General features: G+C 37.3%; 1 protein-coding gene across 2 annotated transcripts in view; it reads right to left on the bottom strand.

The window, feature by feature from the left end:
* C5 (complement C5) overlaps positions 1-16,419 on the bottom strand; it is a 90,674-nt gene that overhangs the window by 39,876 nt on the left and 34,379 nt on the right. Inside the window, exons 16-22 of one of the 2 annotated variants that reach the window (XM_045840627.1) lie at positions 15,621-15,683; positions 14,374-14,571; positions 11,829-12,003; positions 8,083-8,156; positions 7,160-7,299; positions 5,764-5,991; positions 3,797-3,857 (exon numbers count right to left, since the gene is read on the bottom strand). In XM_045840627.1, the coding sequence (XP_045696583.1) occupies positions 3,797-3,857; positions 5,764-5,991; positions 7,160-7,299; positions 8,083-8,156; positions 11,829-12,003; positions 14,374-14,571; positions 15,621-15,683 (939 nt within the window). Of the gene's footprint in view, positions 1-3,796; positions 3,858-5,763; positions 5,992-7,159; positions 7,300-8,082; positions 8,157-11,828; positions 12,004-14,373; positions 14,572-15,620; positions 15,687-16,419 lie in introns of both variants that reach the window. The other variant, XM_045840626.1, reaches the window with a different exon arrangement.

The raw sequence follows: 16,419 nt of genomic DNA on the forward strand, positions 1-16,419 counted from the left end.
GGAGAGGGTGTGCAGGGTGGAGGGGAGTGAAGGGGGGAAATCAGACAACTGTAATAGCATAATCAATAAAATATATTAAAAAAATAAACTAACTCAGATAGTGAGCCCATTTTGCCCATTCACAGCTCATTAGTCCTGCTGTCTGGAATGTAGATGTAATAGCAGGAGCTCCACTAGCCATTTTGGACCATAAGGTTACCTTGGAAATGGGAGCTATGCACTGAGGATATATGAGCAGAAAGGCAGAAGAGGCCTGGGTTTCTGCTGACATTGTGAAGCTGCCATATCAGTCCAAGAATGCCTATATCTGGATGTGCTCTACATAACTAAACAAACACATATTTAAATCACACACACACACAAACTCCCCTCCCAAATCACTAGTAATCAGAAGAATCCAAATTAAAACAATAAAGAAATATCACTTTCTACCCCTGAAAAGTAGAGCATTTTAGAGAGGCAAGGAACACCAAGTGTTGGTGAGGGAGTGGAGACATGAAATCCCTCATGCAGTGCTGGTGAAAGTGTAAACAGTACAGCCATTATGAAGAGAAGTATCACCGAAGTGTATGACATTCAATAAACATATGCCCTTTGACACAGCAGTCCTACTCCTAGGTACATAGTCTACCCAAGATTAAAGATAAAGAGAGAATCTTAAAAGCAGCAAGAAGAAAGGAGAGAGTTACCTACAAAGGAGTTTGTATAAGACTATCAGCTGATTTCTCCCAAGAAACCTTGCAGGCAAGACTGGGCTGGAAAGAAGTATTCCAAGTCATGAAAGGCAAGGACCTATATCCAAGATTGCTCTATCCAGTAAAGCTTTCATTTAGAATGGAAGAGCAGATAAAGTGCTTCTCAGATAAGGTCAAGTTAAAGCAGTTCATCATCACCAAGCCCTTATTATATGAAATGTTAAAGGGACTTATCTAAGAAAAAGGAGATAAAAAATATGAACAGTGAAATGACAACAAACTCACAACTATCAACAAATGAACCAAAAAAAAAAAAAAAGAAAAACAATGAAAACAAAAACTAAGCAAACAACTAGAATAGGAACAGAATCAGAGCAATGGACATTGGGGATTTCAGTGGGGAGGGAGAACGGAGAAATAGGGGAGAAAAGGTACAGGGAAGAAGAAGCATAACTGGTAAGCATAAAATAGATGGGGAAAGGTCAAAAAAGGTATAGGAAACAGAGAACTCAAAGAACTTATATGTACAACCCATGGATATGAACTAAGGGGGCATGGAATACTGGAGGGCTGGGGGTGCAGGGCAGAGGGCGGATAAAGGGGGAAAATTGGGAAACTGTAATAGCATAATCAATAAAATATACTTAAAAAAGAAACTAACAACTAACGCTAGTCTTGAGTATTGAGTCTGTGTTTAGTCTCTTTCTAAGCTGATATCCCACAGTGTTAATTACTATTAATTTACCATTTGTTCTGATACCTCTTTCTCCCTCACTGATAGATTTTTCAGATTTCTTCTAATGTTACTGTCTATATACTTCTCCAAATGCATCGAGGTTTTAAAAAAAATACAACCCAGAAACCACGTGGCTTGGTTGGTTGGAGCATTGTCCGGTACACCAAAAGGTTCAGGTTTGATTCTCCATCAGGGCATATACCTAAATTGCAGGATCAGTCCCTGGTTGGGGCCCATACAGGAGGCAACTGTTTCATGTTATTCTCATTCTCTCCCTCCCTCCCTCCCTCTCTCTCCCTTCCTCTGTCTCTAAAATCAATAAACATATCCTCGGGTGAGGACTAAGAAAAAAAGAGAACTCTATAAAATCTTATTCTGGTATAGCAATTCTTACATATATAAATAATGGTAGTAGTCAATAAAATCTCTGAAATAAACTGGACAGAATTGACTGTCATCTTTACCCTATTTAGCACTCTAGAAAGTAACAAAGATACCTAAGTTACTTAAAATGATGAGGGGAAAAAGTCATATTACAAGATTGGAAAGAGGCATAAAATTTTTTTAACCAAGATTTTTGATGGAGCCCTGGCTGGTATGGCTCAGTGGATTGAGCACTGGCCTGCAAACCAAAGGGTTGCTGGTTTAATTCCCAGTCAGGGACCATGCACGGGTTGTTGGAAAGGTCCCCAGTGTGGGGGTGCTCGAGAGCCAACCACACATTGATGTTTCTCTCCCTCTCTTTCTCCCTCCCTTCCCCTCTCCAAAAATAAATACATAAAAATCTTTATTAAAAAAAAAGATTTTTGATGGAGAGCTCTATTACCAGTTAAAAGAGCATTCATTCCCATCTTATGGCTCTGGTGTTCACACCTAGGATTGGGTAAGATAGGGCCATTTTGGAAAGCTGTTTGCAATAACGTTAGTATAGGAGGCACAAAGGTAAAAAGGAGGGAAAACCAAAGGATGCAGTGGCTTGGAGTCATGATGTTACCATGTGAGGCTAAAACCCTCATAACTTGTGAAATCCCTTCCCACAGATTCCCCACAGTGGCAAGGTGGGAAGAGGACTGTGTGCAGATAAAATTAGAGAAAAACATTAGTGTATGGATACATGAATATAGGATGAATTTTTCTCTTATTACTCTATTGAAGTCCTTATTCAGCTTATGATACTCAGCTAGTTTAAAATGTTAAGGTCTTGCCCTGATTGGTGTGGCTCGGTGATTGAACACTGCCTTGCAAACCAAAGGGTTACTAGGTAGATTCCTAGTCAGGGCACAGGCCTGGGTTGCGGGCCAGGTCCCCAGTAGGGGGTACAAGAGAGGCAACCACACATTGACGCTTCTCTCCCTCACCTTCTCCCTCCCTTCCCCTCTGTCTAAAAATAAATGAGTAAAATCTTTAAAAAAATAAATAAAATGTTAAGGTCTTAATTCTTTGCTTTCCCAGAGGAAATGGCATTCTGAAGTAAACTATTTTTTTAATCCTCATTGTTATATCACTGAAAGAAAAAAATGATTCAATGAAACAATAAGGTAAACTTTAACCATTTAATAAGGACTACAGAAGAAACAGAAGTCTCTTTTTCTTTTTAAGATTTTATTTATTTATTTTTAGAGAGGGATGGGAGGGAGAAAGAGAGAGAGAGCGAGAAACATCAATGTGCGGTTGCTGGGGGCCATGGCCTGCAACCCAGGCATGTGCCCTGACTGGGAATCGAACCTGCGACACTTTGGTTCGCAGCCCGTGCTCAATCCACTGAGCTACGCCAGCCAGGGCTCAGAATTCTCTTTTTCTTGAAAAGAATTGTTAACTGAGCACATTGTAAATTTCATAAATAGGCAATATATTTAGGCCTTGATAAAGTGCTTACATTTTTGCAACAATTCTAACCTTGAGAAGATTTGGGACATCTGAATTAAAGGAAAAAAGGGAAGCAGGAATAACTACAAATGTAGTTGTTCATTTGTAATCACCTTGTAAAGTGACTATTGTATTTTCAAATAATGCATGTTAAGTAAGTATGTAAATAACTTTTTCTTATGTTTTCTTTGGACTGATGGCACAATAAAAATACTACAATTATTATTGTGTTGGATAGAAAATGATTACTAACTAAGGGAAATCATGCAATTGTTACTATTTGAATGCTTGCATTTAAAACTAATGGAATTGTATTTCTTTGTTCTAAACCCATCCGGATCACAGTATGATACATGCTATCAAGGATGGCAATGCACTAAGAAGTGGACATTCCTCATTCAAGACAATTAACATTTTGAAAAATAGTGTTTCAAGTTACATAACACTGTAATTTTTAGAGCAAAAGATGACACACAAAATACAAAATTATTTTGCCTACCGTAAATACCCTTTGGGTCCAGAGTAATACCAGCATAACTCTCCTTTTTCACACCTTCTGGCTAAAATAAAGGCAGAAAACATTCAGTTAATAACATAATTATATCTATAGGACATAAATTCTTAGACCACTTTTCCAATTAAAAAATCCTTTTGGGGGGGAAGAAGGCAAGAATGTTTAAATACTTAAATGCATACATGCAGGAATAAGATTTTCTGGCAATTTGCATAATAATCAGAGCAAACATTTAAAATAGAAGTTATAAGCCAGGCAATACTGACCTAAGTGCTTTGTATGCTTTAGCTCATTTAACCTCAAAACTACTCTGTGAAGTAGGTGCTATTATTACTTCCACTTGACAGATGAGGAAAGTGACACAGAGAGATCAAGAAACGTATCCAATGGCACACTGCTAGGAAGTGGTGGAGCCAAGATTCAAACCCAGGGGGCCTGGCTCCAGAGCCCTGTGTATGGAACTACCGTGCAAGGATGCATAGAACAAGCCATGCACAAAGTAAGTCAATACATGTTTACTAAAGTGAATTTCACGGCTGACATCAGAACTCAGAGAATGAAGACTGTGAACCCTGAGAAAGAAAACACCTACTAAGATGGGCTTTTGGTGACTAGCTGGGAGAAAATAAAAAAAATAAAAAAAGAAAAGAAAAGAAAACAAGCCTAGCAGCCATTGTACACAGGGGTTTCTCACACAAACTGTGCTTTAGGGAGAAGCCTATGCTGAACTGCTTGTGTCTGCCCACCTGCACTGTGTTTCTGCCATTTGAGTAAGCCTTTATAAAGGAGTTCCTGGAATCTTATTTTAACCAATAGGACTGAGGCTTTCCCCATCCAATCAAAGCTGCACAGCTCTAACCAATGAGAGTGGCTCTCTTCTAACCACTCAAGACAGTGTCTTTTGGATCAAACTATGAGGATTTGGAGTCCTCATTTGCATAAGGACAGACCAATCAAGGATCAATGGTGAGGACTTCTGTCCATATAAGCAGCTCCCCTCTAGCTTTGAGAGCACATGCTCCCTTTCCAGAAGGTTGAAGGCTGCACTTTGCTGGCTGAGCTGAAACACTGGAAATGTCTCTGGGACCTGGGAGAAGAGCAAACCAATGCAGGCAGAACAGACTGGCACAAAAGGGAGTAGGCCAAATCACAGGAGAGCAGACTAGCACAGGGTAAACCAAACCATCAAGGAGCGGAGCAGAGCTTTCTAGCTGGAGAGGGGCCTGGCCCCAGGGCTGCCTCACAGCCATGCTGTTTTTATAGTTGTGCTATATGACAAGTAGCTGTTTTGCACTGAATAAAGCTTCCTTCCTGCACCCCCAATTGCAGATTCATGGAAGACACACCTCTCTCATGAACTAGCCATGTGACTCTGAGCAAGAATCTTAAGACATTCAACAGACTGTGTGGGTAAATAATACTTAAAACATGATAGTTTTCTTCCTTTTTTGGCCTGTTTACTTACTCTTTTATGAAAAGGAAAATTTTCTAGACTGTAAATTCTACAGTCTAAATGCATGGGCATATCTCATATGTCTGATGGCTAGTATAATATCTGGCACACATATAGATTTAAAGAACATACTTTCTAAATGTGTTGGGAAAAAAAACCTGCAAAGCTGTATACCAAATTGTTAAAATTGGATATCTCTGGCTGTAGCATTTATCAGTGACTTTAATTTTCTTTGTTTTTTTTCCAGTATTCTATATTTTCTATAATAAGCAACTATTATTTTATTTAAATTTCAGAGTTAAACAAAAGTTACAAGAATAGCACAAAAAAGTCTGAGGTAACCTCCACCCAGATTTCCCCAAATGTTAACAGTTTGTTACATGCACATTATCATTTTTTGTGTCTCTTTCTGAATTACTGCGCATATGGCTGCTGATAACTTTTTTTCAGAATGAAAAAAGTGATTTTAAAAGAATCAGGCAAAACATGTTTTTCTTACCACCACTCGTAATGTTTTCACTAAGACTTCTTTTCCTAGCGTAGTGTCCAATGAAAAGTTGATGTTGTGGAGGCCAATTTCCAGAGGAAGCACAGTAAAGGTCACCGGGTGACTGGACGAGCCCTCTACTGTCTGGCGCAGACATCTGGAGGTCTTTTGCCCCTGCTGGTTGATGACTAGACTTCCTGAAGAGCAGATTCCCTCCACAGGAGACATTGTCACACAGAACTGAAATATCACCAAAGAACTGTTACATCAAAACACTTTATGATAAGGAAAATATGTCCTGATTTTGTTCATCTGGATATAAACTCTCTCCTGGTACTTTTACAGTGTTAAATAATCCCTTTGATTTAAGGCAGAGGTGAAAGCTAACTTCAGATTTTCCAAAACACACACATGAGTTGCTATACCTTAGTAATGTGAAGGGATGTCTAGAAAGCTTGCCATCTCCTAGAAATACCTTCTCTTCCTTATACTGTTACCTACTAAGTCAGGGGCAAAGCTACTGAAGTTCTTTGTTCATGTTGTTGTGATAGCATTTGTAACGTTGTCTCTTTTTATTTTAGACAGTAGGAACCCCGGGCTCAGGCACTCTTTTTTTTTTTTTTAATCATTGTTCAATTACAGTTGTCCGCATTTTCCCCCCTCCCCAGCCAAACACACCTCCCTCCCTTGCTTCCATCCTCCCCCTTGGTTTTGTCCATGTGTCCTTAATAGTAGTTTCAGGTACTCTTTCTTACTCATTTCATATCTTTTAGCTCAGTCTTTGGTATTCAACAAATGGTTTTATGAAAAACTGAAAACTCCATCTCTTGGCATTTAAGGCCTTGCCCGATATGTCCCCAAATTAATTTATCAATCTTACCTGTTAACTTCTCACTTGTACCTAATTTTACAACTAGACTCTGGCTCCAGAAAGACCTAGGCTTCAAATCTTGGCTCTGCCTCTTATTGTATGATGAGAGCATGTTGTAAGACTTTTTTCAGTCTCCATTTCCCCAAATTTGTACTGAAGATAATAATAGTAGCTACTAACTTCTGGCTCAAATAGTGAATATTTTTCACTTCTGCTCCAAAATCTAGTGAACTGATAGAATTGAGAACTATACCCCAAAGAGTATAATAACCAGAATAAATTAAAGAAACAAAAAAGAGTGTCAATATTCAACAACAAATTTTGAGGAATTTCTAAAAAATGAAAAGTTCCTTCTCCCTCTTCAGAAACAAACAACTAGGGTGGGTGGGGCATGAATTAAACAAACCTATTGGTTTATAATGTTGAGCTGAGTTGAGTTTTTATTTTTTGTGTGTGTGATAATTCCATTAATAGAATTATCAGAAAGAGAATTCTTTTTTCCCCATTTACTCGTACATACCATAAATACCTACTTACCCCGATCCCAGACAACCTATAGTTGTAAACAGTTCCTGTCAATTGTATCTGTTCCCCTCGTACAACAGAATACGGAATATTCATTTCCAGGAAGACATCTTTGAACACTTTTGCCTTGACAGTATCAGAAACACATATACCTTCAGCCCAAAGTAAAAGCAAAGTAGAGGTGTATTAGTGAATTCCTATAATACTTTATTAGTATTAAAATGTCTCAAGAAAAAAAATCAATCATATTTTTTCATCATTGTCATGCCATGTCCTTGAATTTTCTATTCATTGATCTTTATTTCATTAACTATTGCTATTAACAGAAATCTCAATTATCCAACAAATATTGAATTCTGTTTATGGCATGAGTTTCTCAATTAAAGCACCAAATCTATTTTTAGATATTTATCATTGGCTCCATTTAATGGGCATAAAATTTTGACCATGGAAACCAAGATTTTAGAAAAACAAAAAACAGGAAACAAACAAACAGAATCAATCGTGAAGTTATTTTTATAAGTATCTGCACTAAAGCACACCATACAAGGGCATCAGCTCAGGAGAGCATTCATACACTTGTTTCCAACTCTACTCAAGCTCCTAGTCACTGAGAAAAATAAAGGAAAATAGGGGCTTGACATCAGCATTTACAAAATGATGGCTGAGAGGAGAGCAAAAGAGGAAATTGATATGGTAAAAAATGGGCATATCTAAGTTGTTTTCTAGTATATTAAAAAGAATATTTAAAAAAATGTCACCACTTAAGTCCTGGGTAAACTACCAGTAAACAGATAATAGCCAAATAACTATGTATTTTTTTAATGATAGCAAAAATATAGCATTTTTCAATGTCATTATTAAACTGAATCATCAAACTACATTTTGATAATCAAATTACTTCTTAAATGAGTATATAACTTAAACTTGCTTACCACTATCTGAAATGCCAACACCTTGAATTTCCCAGGTAGTTAAAGAATCAGGTAGTGCAAACTGCAACTGCTTTCTGAAAGTTAAAACATTAATGTTCAAATATAGTGGAGCACTGATTAATCCAACTGGACAGCATTCATTAGCAGAATTTTTGATACACACTACTTTCGAAGAAGAGAAAAAATCACACCAAAATATAATCATGTCAAGTATTAAGGAAAATTAAGCAAGAAAAATACATTCCATAAATCTCTTACTGGTTATATGTTTTTAGATTCTTCACTTGTATGATAAGAATTAAAATTCAGAAGGATGCCTTTGAAACATTGCAAATTTGAAACATTGCAAATTTGAAACATACAAAACAAAGAAAAATTATGTTTATTCCGTAGTATGTTCTAAAATAGGTAAGCTATAATAGTGCTCATAGCAAAGTTGACATAACTAAAAATTGCTGATTAAAATTAAGTTTATAGATTTATTCAACAAACAGCTATTGTCTACCAATTTTATGTCAGGCATAGTGCTGAGTATATAGCACTTAGAAGATGTAGTCTTGAAACTTTCAGCAAAGATAGAGGTGTAGGTAGATACATTTTGGCTCCTCACACAACCAAAAGAAGGACAACAAATTTAAAAACAAAAAATAACCAGCACTGCCAGAAAATCGAATTGTATGGAAGTCCGACAACCAAGGAGTTTAAGAAGAAACATTCATCCAGACCAGTAGGAAGGGTGGAGATGAGCAGCGGGGGTGGAGAGGACGCATGGCAAGCTGGCAGCTGGCAGACCAGGTGAGACAGTGGCTGGCAGAGGAGGCGGTCCCACATTTGTATGTGGATAAACTGGGAGGAACAACTGGGAAGCAAGACAGACCATGCAACCCAGGGTTCCAGTGTGGGGAAATAAAGCCTCAAAGCCTCTGACTGAAATAACCTGTGGTAGTTGAGGTGGCAGCGGGAGAAACTCCCAGCCTCACAGGGGAATTCATTGGAGAGACATACAGGGTCCTAGAACATACACAAACCCATCCACCTGGGAATCAGCACCACAAGGGCCCAATTTGCTTGTGGGTAGTAGGGGAAGTGACTGAAAGCTGGCTGAGAGCTGAGCAAGCAGCATTGTTCTCTCTTGGACTCCTCCCTCACATATAATGCCATACAGTGTGGGTTGCCCTGACCTGGCAAATACCTAAGGCTCTGCCCCTTACTACATAACAGGTGTGCCCAGACAAAACCATATGGCCCAAGTGAAAGAGCAGATCAAAGGTCCAGAAAAAATACAACTAAGTCATGAAGAGATAGCCAACCTACCAGATGCAGAGTTCAAAACACTGGTAATCAGGAAGCTCACAGAAATGGCTGAATATGGTCACAAAAAGAAGGAAGAAGTAAAGGCTATGAAAAGTGAAATAAAGGAAAATGTACAGGTAACCAACAGTGAAAGGAAGGAAACCAGGACTTACTCAATGGTTTGAACCAGAAGGAAGAAATAAGCATTCACTCAAAATAGAATGAAGAAAAAAAATATTCAAAAAAATGAGGAGAGACTGAGGAACCTCTGGGACAACTTTAAATGTTCCAACATCCAAATCATAGGGGGGGCCAGAAGGAAAAGAGGAAGACCAAGAGATTGAAAAGTTATTTGAGAATAGAATGAAAGAGAATTTCCCTAATCTGGCAAAGGAAATAGACGTCCAGAAAGTCCAGGAAGTCAGAGAGTCCCAAAGAAGTTGGACCCAAGGAGGAACACACCAGGGCACATCATAATTACATTACCCAAGAATAAAAATAAGGAGAGAGAGTCTTAAAAGCAGCAAGAGAAAAGAAGACAGTTACCTACAAAGGAGTTCCCATAAGGCTATCAGCTGATTTCTCCAAAGAAACCTTCCTGGCGAGAAGGGGCTGGAAAGAAGTATTCCAAGTCATGAAAGGCCAAGGACCTACATCTAAGATTGCTCTATCCAGCAAAGCTTTTTTTTAGAATGGAAGGGTAGATAAAGTGCTTCTCAGATAAGGTCAAGTTCAAGGAGTTCATCATCACCAAGCCCTTATTTTATGAAATGTTAAAGGGACTTATCTAAGAAAAAGAAGATGATAAAAAATATGAACAGTAAAATGACAACAAACTCACAACTATCAACAACCAAACCTAAAAAACAAAAACAAACTAAGCAAACAACCAGAATAGGAAGAGAACAACAGGCATGGAGATCACATGGAGGGTTATCAGTGGGGAGGGGGAGGGGGGAGAATGGGGGAAAGGGTACAGGGAATAAGAAGCAAAAATAGTAGGTACAAAATAAGGGGAGGTTAAGAATAGTATAGGAAATGGAGAAGCCAAAGAACTTATATGTATGACCCATGGACATGAACTAAGGTGTGGGAATGATGGTGGGAGCGGGAGGTACAGGATGGAGGGGAATAAAGGGGAGGAAAAAATGGGACAACTGTAATAGCATAATCAATAAAATATATTAAAAAAAGATGTAGCCTGCTCTCAAGTAGTTTAGTCTAGTAGAAAAAATAGTTAAGTAAATAAATTGCAATGCATTGTAATAACTGTACTGATAAAGCATTAAAAAATTCAGATGCAGTTTGCATTTATTCAACACATTCATTTTAGTGCCTCTACAAGCCAGACAGACTTTATGCCAGGTCCTAGATGTAAAGCAGTAATCTGAATTAGCCCTTGCCCTGGAGGTAATTACATTTTAATGTGGAAGATGGGCAGGTAAGTAGGCCCTTATAATACTGGGACATGTGCAACAGAATTAATCAGGAAAAGTGATTTATCCAATCACTGGTAGGGAAAGGAACAGTGATGGGGAGGCTTACCAGAGAAGTGCTAGCCAAAGGGCACTTCTGGGCATTGCCAAGTGGCAATGTCAGCTGAAATGATGACACTGTGCAGGAAGATTTAGAGGTGACAAAGGCAGAGACAAAGAGACTCATTAGAAAACTGACACCAGGCCCAGGACTCAGTTCCTTGACTGCTCCTTGAAAAGTTGGTGCTTTGAGCCCCCCAAGGAAGGGTGTTGGTCAGGGACTTGGCATTATTATCACGGTTTTCAGTGCCTGGTACCAAGTAGTGATTCCATAAAAATGTGTTGAATACCGGAATTTAATGAGAAAAAAAAACTTTCTTCTTATTAACCAACACTTGTTTTATGGTGCAGATATTTCAGGATAAGAAGGGCTGCTTCACAGTGCACAGCACAGTTGTGCTCGGTTAACGCTTATGGAAGAGAAGTGAAATTAAATGAACAGAACTCTTCTGCTTTGGACTCCATTACTAGTGCGATGTACATACTTCAGAAAAAGAAAAGTGAAGCAAAAAACATTTGGCCAAAAGGTATCATCTTAATTCTTAAATAAACTATTGGGAAATGAGTAGTCTTCAGATTTTTGGCCATAATATTTGCAAATTCTCACATTTTTCAAAGTAATGTCAATGAAGTATAATACCTTTGCTAGACAGGACAAGGGTGTCAAGGTCTGAGCCATTCTTACTAAATGCTATTCTTGCTAAATGTTAAAATGTAGCACAGTATTTTGCAACCAGCTGTAAATGGAATAAGCTCGACAGGAACCCAACCAGGTAAGTGTAGGCAACTGCAAAGAAGAAATCAACATGAACTTGACCAAATAGTATATATAAGCAATAGCTAAGCCTCCCATTTGGAGGAAGGGCTTTGGATATGAATCCCTTGCCTGCTTTACTTGCAGAAAGTAAATAAAACTACCTTGCTGTAGACGTTGGAAGGCAGATGTCATCCACGGAGGGATGCACTGGAATTCTGTGGGCAATTGCTGGAAATTTCTGACACTGTCTGGAGGTATGATGAACTTCCCATAACCAGCTTTCTGGAAAATAGCTCCTTATTTCTGTCTTGGTTATTGGTTCCAGGGTCCGTATATCTGGGGAAAATAGTATATTCTACTATAGAAAAACAACATAAATTCCATTTATAGCCAAATTTTAAAATATGGACATTAATCTAAAACAAGCATTTTCTGACAGCTCAATGAAACATGTCATTTAATGATTTCAAAATGGAACTATTAGAACTTCTCCATTAATAGCATTGATAAAACATGCATAAAAATATCTAACTATTTGTTTTCTAAATTATTAAATGTTTAGTGTTCCTGAGGTTATACAAGGTACTAATCAGTCTATAAAGTTATTTGCATTCTTATAATTGCAATAATTCTGTTTGTGTGATTCTCTACTTAGAAATTCATTTACCATGTATTCCCTTTACTCAAAATGAATAGAACTCCTGTTCCTGTGTAAGATGAACTAACAGGGACTAGGGTTATCCTTTTGTCTTGAAAAGAGAATACCAGACACACCATACAAAACAGTTTTCAGACACCACAACATAAGTGACCCAGCAATGTGATTCCCTGAGAGAAAGGAGAAGATTACGTAAACCCTAAAGTTGTCCAGATTTTTTCTCTGAAGACAGTTTACAGGTTGCAGGGCAGGGAGAGAAGCCCATGCAGACCTCTGCAGAGTTGCAGCAACACACATTGGAGTTTTGGGAAGTCAAGCTGTCTAGAATGAGGAGCAAAGTACCAGAGAGAAGCTGCAGAGATTGAATTCCATGCAGCTGAAGCCAAACCAGATGATTATAATTGAAAAATTGGACAATGAAAAATATATGTGCCAGATTGCTCATGAAAATGCTGATTGTAATATGCCAAAAGTCTGAAAACCTAAGTATGGCTAATAACATGATTTTGGTAAGTACCCACAAAATTTTATGTTTGCCAAAATGCATCCATTTAAGTGGACAATGTTTAAGACACACTATTAAGCTAAACAATCAGATTATAAAACAGGAGCTGTGATTCTTTTATCTGCTTTTTTAGTAAGTAAAATTCCTTTACTTTTTTTATTGTTATTTTATAATAGCTGTCCCAATTTTTCCCCCTTGCCCTCCTCTGCCCATCCCACCCCCTACTCCTACAGTCAATTCCCACACTGTTGTCCGTGCCCATGGGTCATTTGTACATGCTCTTTGACTAGTCCCTTCCCTTCTTTCTGCCATTATCCCCCTCCCTTCTCTCCTCTGGTCACTATCAGTCTGTTCCATGTTTCCATGCCTGTGGTTCTATTTTGTTCATTAGTTTATTTTGTTAACTAGATTCCTCTTACAGGTGAGATCATATGCTATTTGTCTTTTACCAACTCACTTATTTCACTTAGCATAATACTCTCCAGTTCCATCCATGCTGTCACTAAAGGTAGGAGCTCCTTCTTTCTTTCTGCTGCATAGTATTCCATTGTGTAGATGTACCATAGTTTTTTGATCCACTCATTTACTGATGGGCACTTAGGCTGTTTCCAGTACTTGGCTATTGTATATAGTGCTGCCATATTAATTGACCATAGAGACTTGGGTTTATTTCTGGGTGCTCTATTCTGTTCCACTGATCTGTGTCTGTTCTTATGCTAGTACCAGACTGTACTGATTACAGTGGCCTTGTAGCATAGTTTAAAATTGGGTATTGTGATCCCTCCTACTTTGTTCTTCTTCCTTGCTTTTGTCTGTTTTGTTTTGACTAAATATAAATGAAACAAAAGCCCTAAAATTTCTGAAAAAATATTAATACGAGTTCTATAAAATCTGAAAATACTCGTATATATTGTGCTTGAAACTGAAATAAGATATCAGCTTTTACATAAGCACACTTAACCTTAAGGTAGATTTAGAAATTTTTTACTATTTTGGTCATATAGGTATAAACAGAATTTTTATTGATGGTAATATCACAGAACCACAGAATTTTAAAGCTCAAAGGCATATCAGAGATCATCTGACCTAACCATCTTGCTTTAAAAATGAGAAGGTTGAAGATCTGAGAGGATAAACAATCATTCAAGTTTATAGAATGAGTCAGCTTTAAACTTGCCCTGGGTCTTGACTATGAACTAGTGTACTCTGCCCTATACTATAGTATATTTTATATATACTATATATAGTGTGTGTGTGTCTTTGGATTCCCAAAAATGATTAACAGATTTTTATATATATACACTATATATAGTATATAGTATACTATATATACTATACTGTATATAGTATAGTGTGTGTGTGTGTGTATGTATCTTTGGATTCCCAAAAATGATTAACAGATGTTTTCCTTATGGGCATTTACAAGTTATCTTTTCCACTCCCAATTTTAAGTAGAGCATGAACATTGCCTTCCTTAGCAGCATAAAATTACACAAAAATTCCTCATATTGGGCAGAATTCTGATAGAAAACGTCAAACTTACTGAGTCTTCCCAGTTGTATAGGTTTATGATTAAGTTCAGCACGGATCCGAGTGGCCAAGTCACAACATTCCTTAAAGGCTGCGATGCATCGTTGGCCGTGACTAATCCGGGCAGCTCGCTGTTCACAGGTTTCGTAATCATTAAGATGGGCTCCATCGTAACAACATTTCTTCACTCTTATATGTTGGTACTTAGCAGCTAAAATGGTAATAACAGTGCCCTTGGTGATACATGAAGTCATAACACCCCAGCCTTAGAAGGGATCTGAAGGGATACTTGGTTTCTCCAACCATCAGACCCCCCTACCTCCCATAATAGTCATGGCTAGTTGGCTGACCAGCCTCCCTTTGGAACTATTCTTGAAATGGGGAGAATGTGGCCTCATGAGATAGGTAGCCCACTCTGATTCATGTTAAATGGTTAAAGGGCTTCCTGCAACTAAGCTAAATATTGTATTGAAACTGACACTTTGGGTTCAGTACCCTTTGGCTAAAATAGGTTAACTATCTGAGAAGCCCTCTAATATTTCAGGATAGCTATCATCACTGCACAAGGATTTCCTTCTTCAACTAAATATCCTTTTTTTTTTCAAACACTTCTTATGTGATACGGTTTGTGGACCTTCACTAGTGACATCACTCTTCATTATAAGTACTCAAATTAATGTGTCTCTTTTTTCATAGCATTAAAACTTGAAAGTTAGAATAATTCACATATAAATGGAAGAAATTATATTATTGTGAGCATGATTATTAGTTGAACTCAAGTCACTGCCCCCAGTTTAATATTCTTTCTATTGTAACACTGCTGATTATCAAATTTTTATTTAAATAATTTTTAAATAATTTCTATTAGACTTGTTTCCCAAAGAGTAATCTAAAATACTATTAATATATGAAATAGAAAAAAGAGATTTCTAGGTATACCAAGTTAATAAAATTATGGATTTTTCATAATAAAATGAAAGTATGAATTTAATTGCTAGACTAAGTTTGTAGAGAGGAAATATTTGTGACAAATAAAAGTTAATCTTTTAGATTTTGGAGATAGAAATACTTATTTTCCTCAAATTAAAGTTATGGCAAATGAACTATTGTCTTTATTTGGATTAATCTTTTTGAGAGAAATGAATTAGATGTCTGTACATAGCTTTATTTTTGCCCATTCTGAGTTAGGGGACATTAGATAATGTTTAACTTTCTCCAGCTTTTGAATGATAGGACCACAACATGAAACTCTTAGAGTACCTTGTTCCTCTATTTTCTGTTTCAGCATTCTTTTTGGCCTGAGAATTTCTTTACAAGGTTCACCTGCTTTTTAAAAAAATGATAAAGACAAAGAGAAGAAAGAAAAAAGGAGATTAAAATCTCAAGAAAGAAAACTCCATAAAATTATGTAAGTACTTAAAATATTCACAAATCATTCATTCAAAAATATTGAGGGCCTGCTTTCATTTAGGCATTGCGTACTACACATCTTCCTGTGACTAGTTTTACATTAGGGGAGCTCATGATCTAGTGTTACATAGTTTGACTTGTTTGATCTCAGTTTGTATTTGAATCCTGCAACCTTTTTGATCTGTAGTTTACGGAGAAATAGCTAAGTATTTAGAGTGGGCTAAGTTTCTGCTGGTTATGCTATTTTTATTATTTGTTCCTTGTGTTATATTATTACAAATAATAGTATTAAGCATACTTATGAACCATTTTAAAACCACAAAAAGAAGAAGATTAAGATGTGTTCATTGCCCTTACAGATGGAGCTCACAGTGTAGTGGCTAAGAAAAGATGTATAATTAAGTATAAGAATGTACAGTGATGCACTTCTATTATATTATTTATAAACAGAGCTAGTCCCTACAATATTCTCTCTATGAAAGGAGGAGGGAATGACCAATTTTGGCAGGGAGAGGTGAAGGGAGAAGCCTCATAGAGGAGATGATTCTTACATTAGCTTCTCCAGGTTAATAAAAGGGAAAGCAGTTCTGATGAGGAAAGGCCCAAAGCTGTAAAAAGCAAAGTGCCATCCAAGAAACACACTTGGTTC

This window comes from Phyllostomus hastatus, unplaced genomic scaffold (assembly GCF_019186645.2).
Source record: "Phyllostomus hastatus isolate PE091 unplaced genomic scaffold, TTU_PhHast_1.1 phas_contig_34, whole genome shotgun sequence".
Taxonomy (NCBI): Eukaryota; Metazoa; Chordata; class Mammalia; order Chiroptera; family Phyllostomidae; genus Phyllostomus; species Phyllostomus hastatus.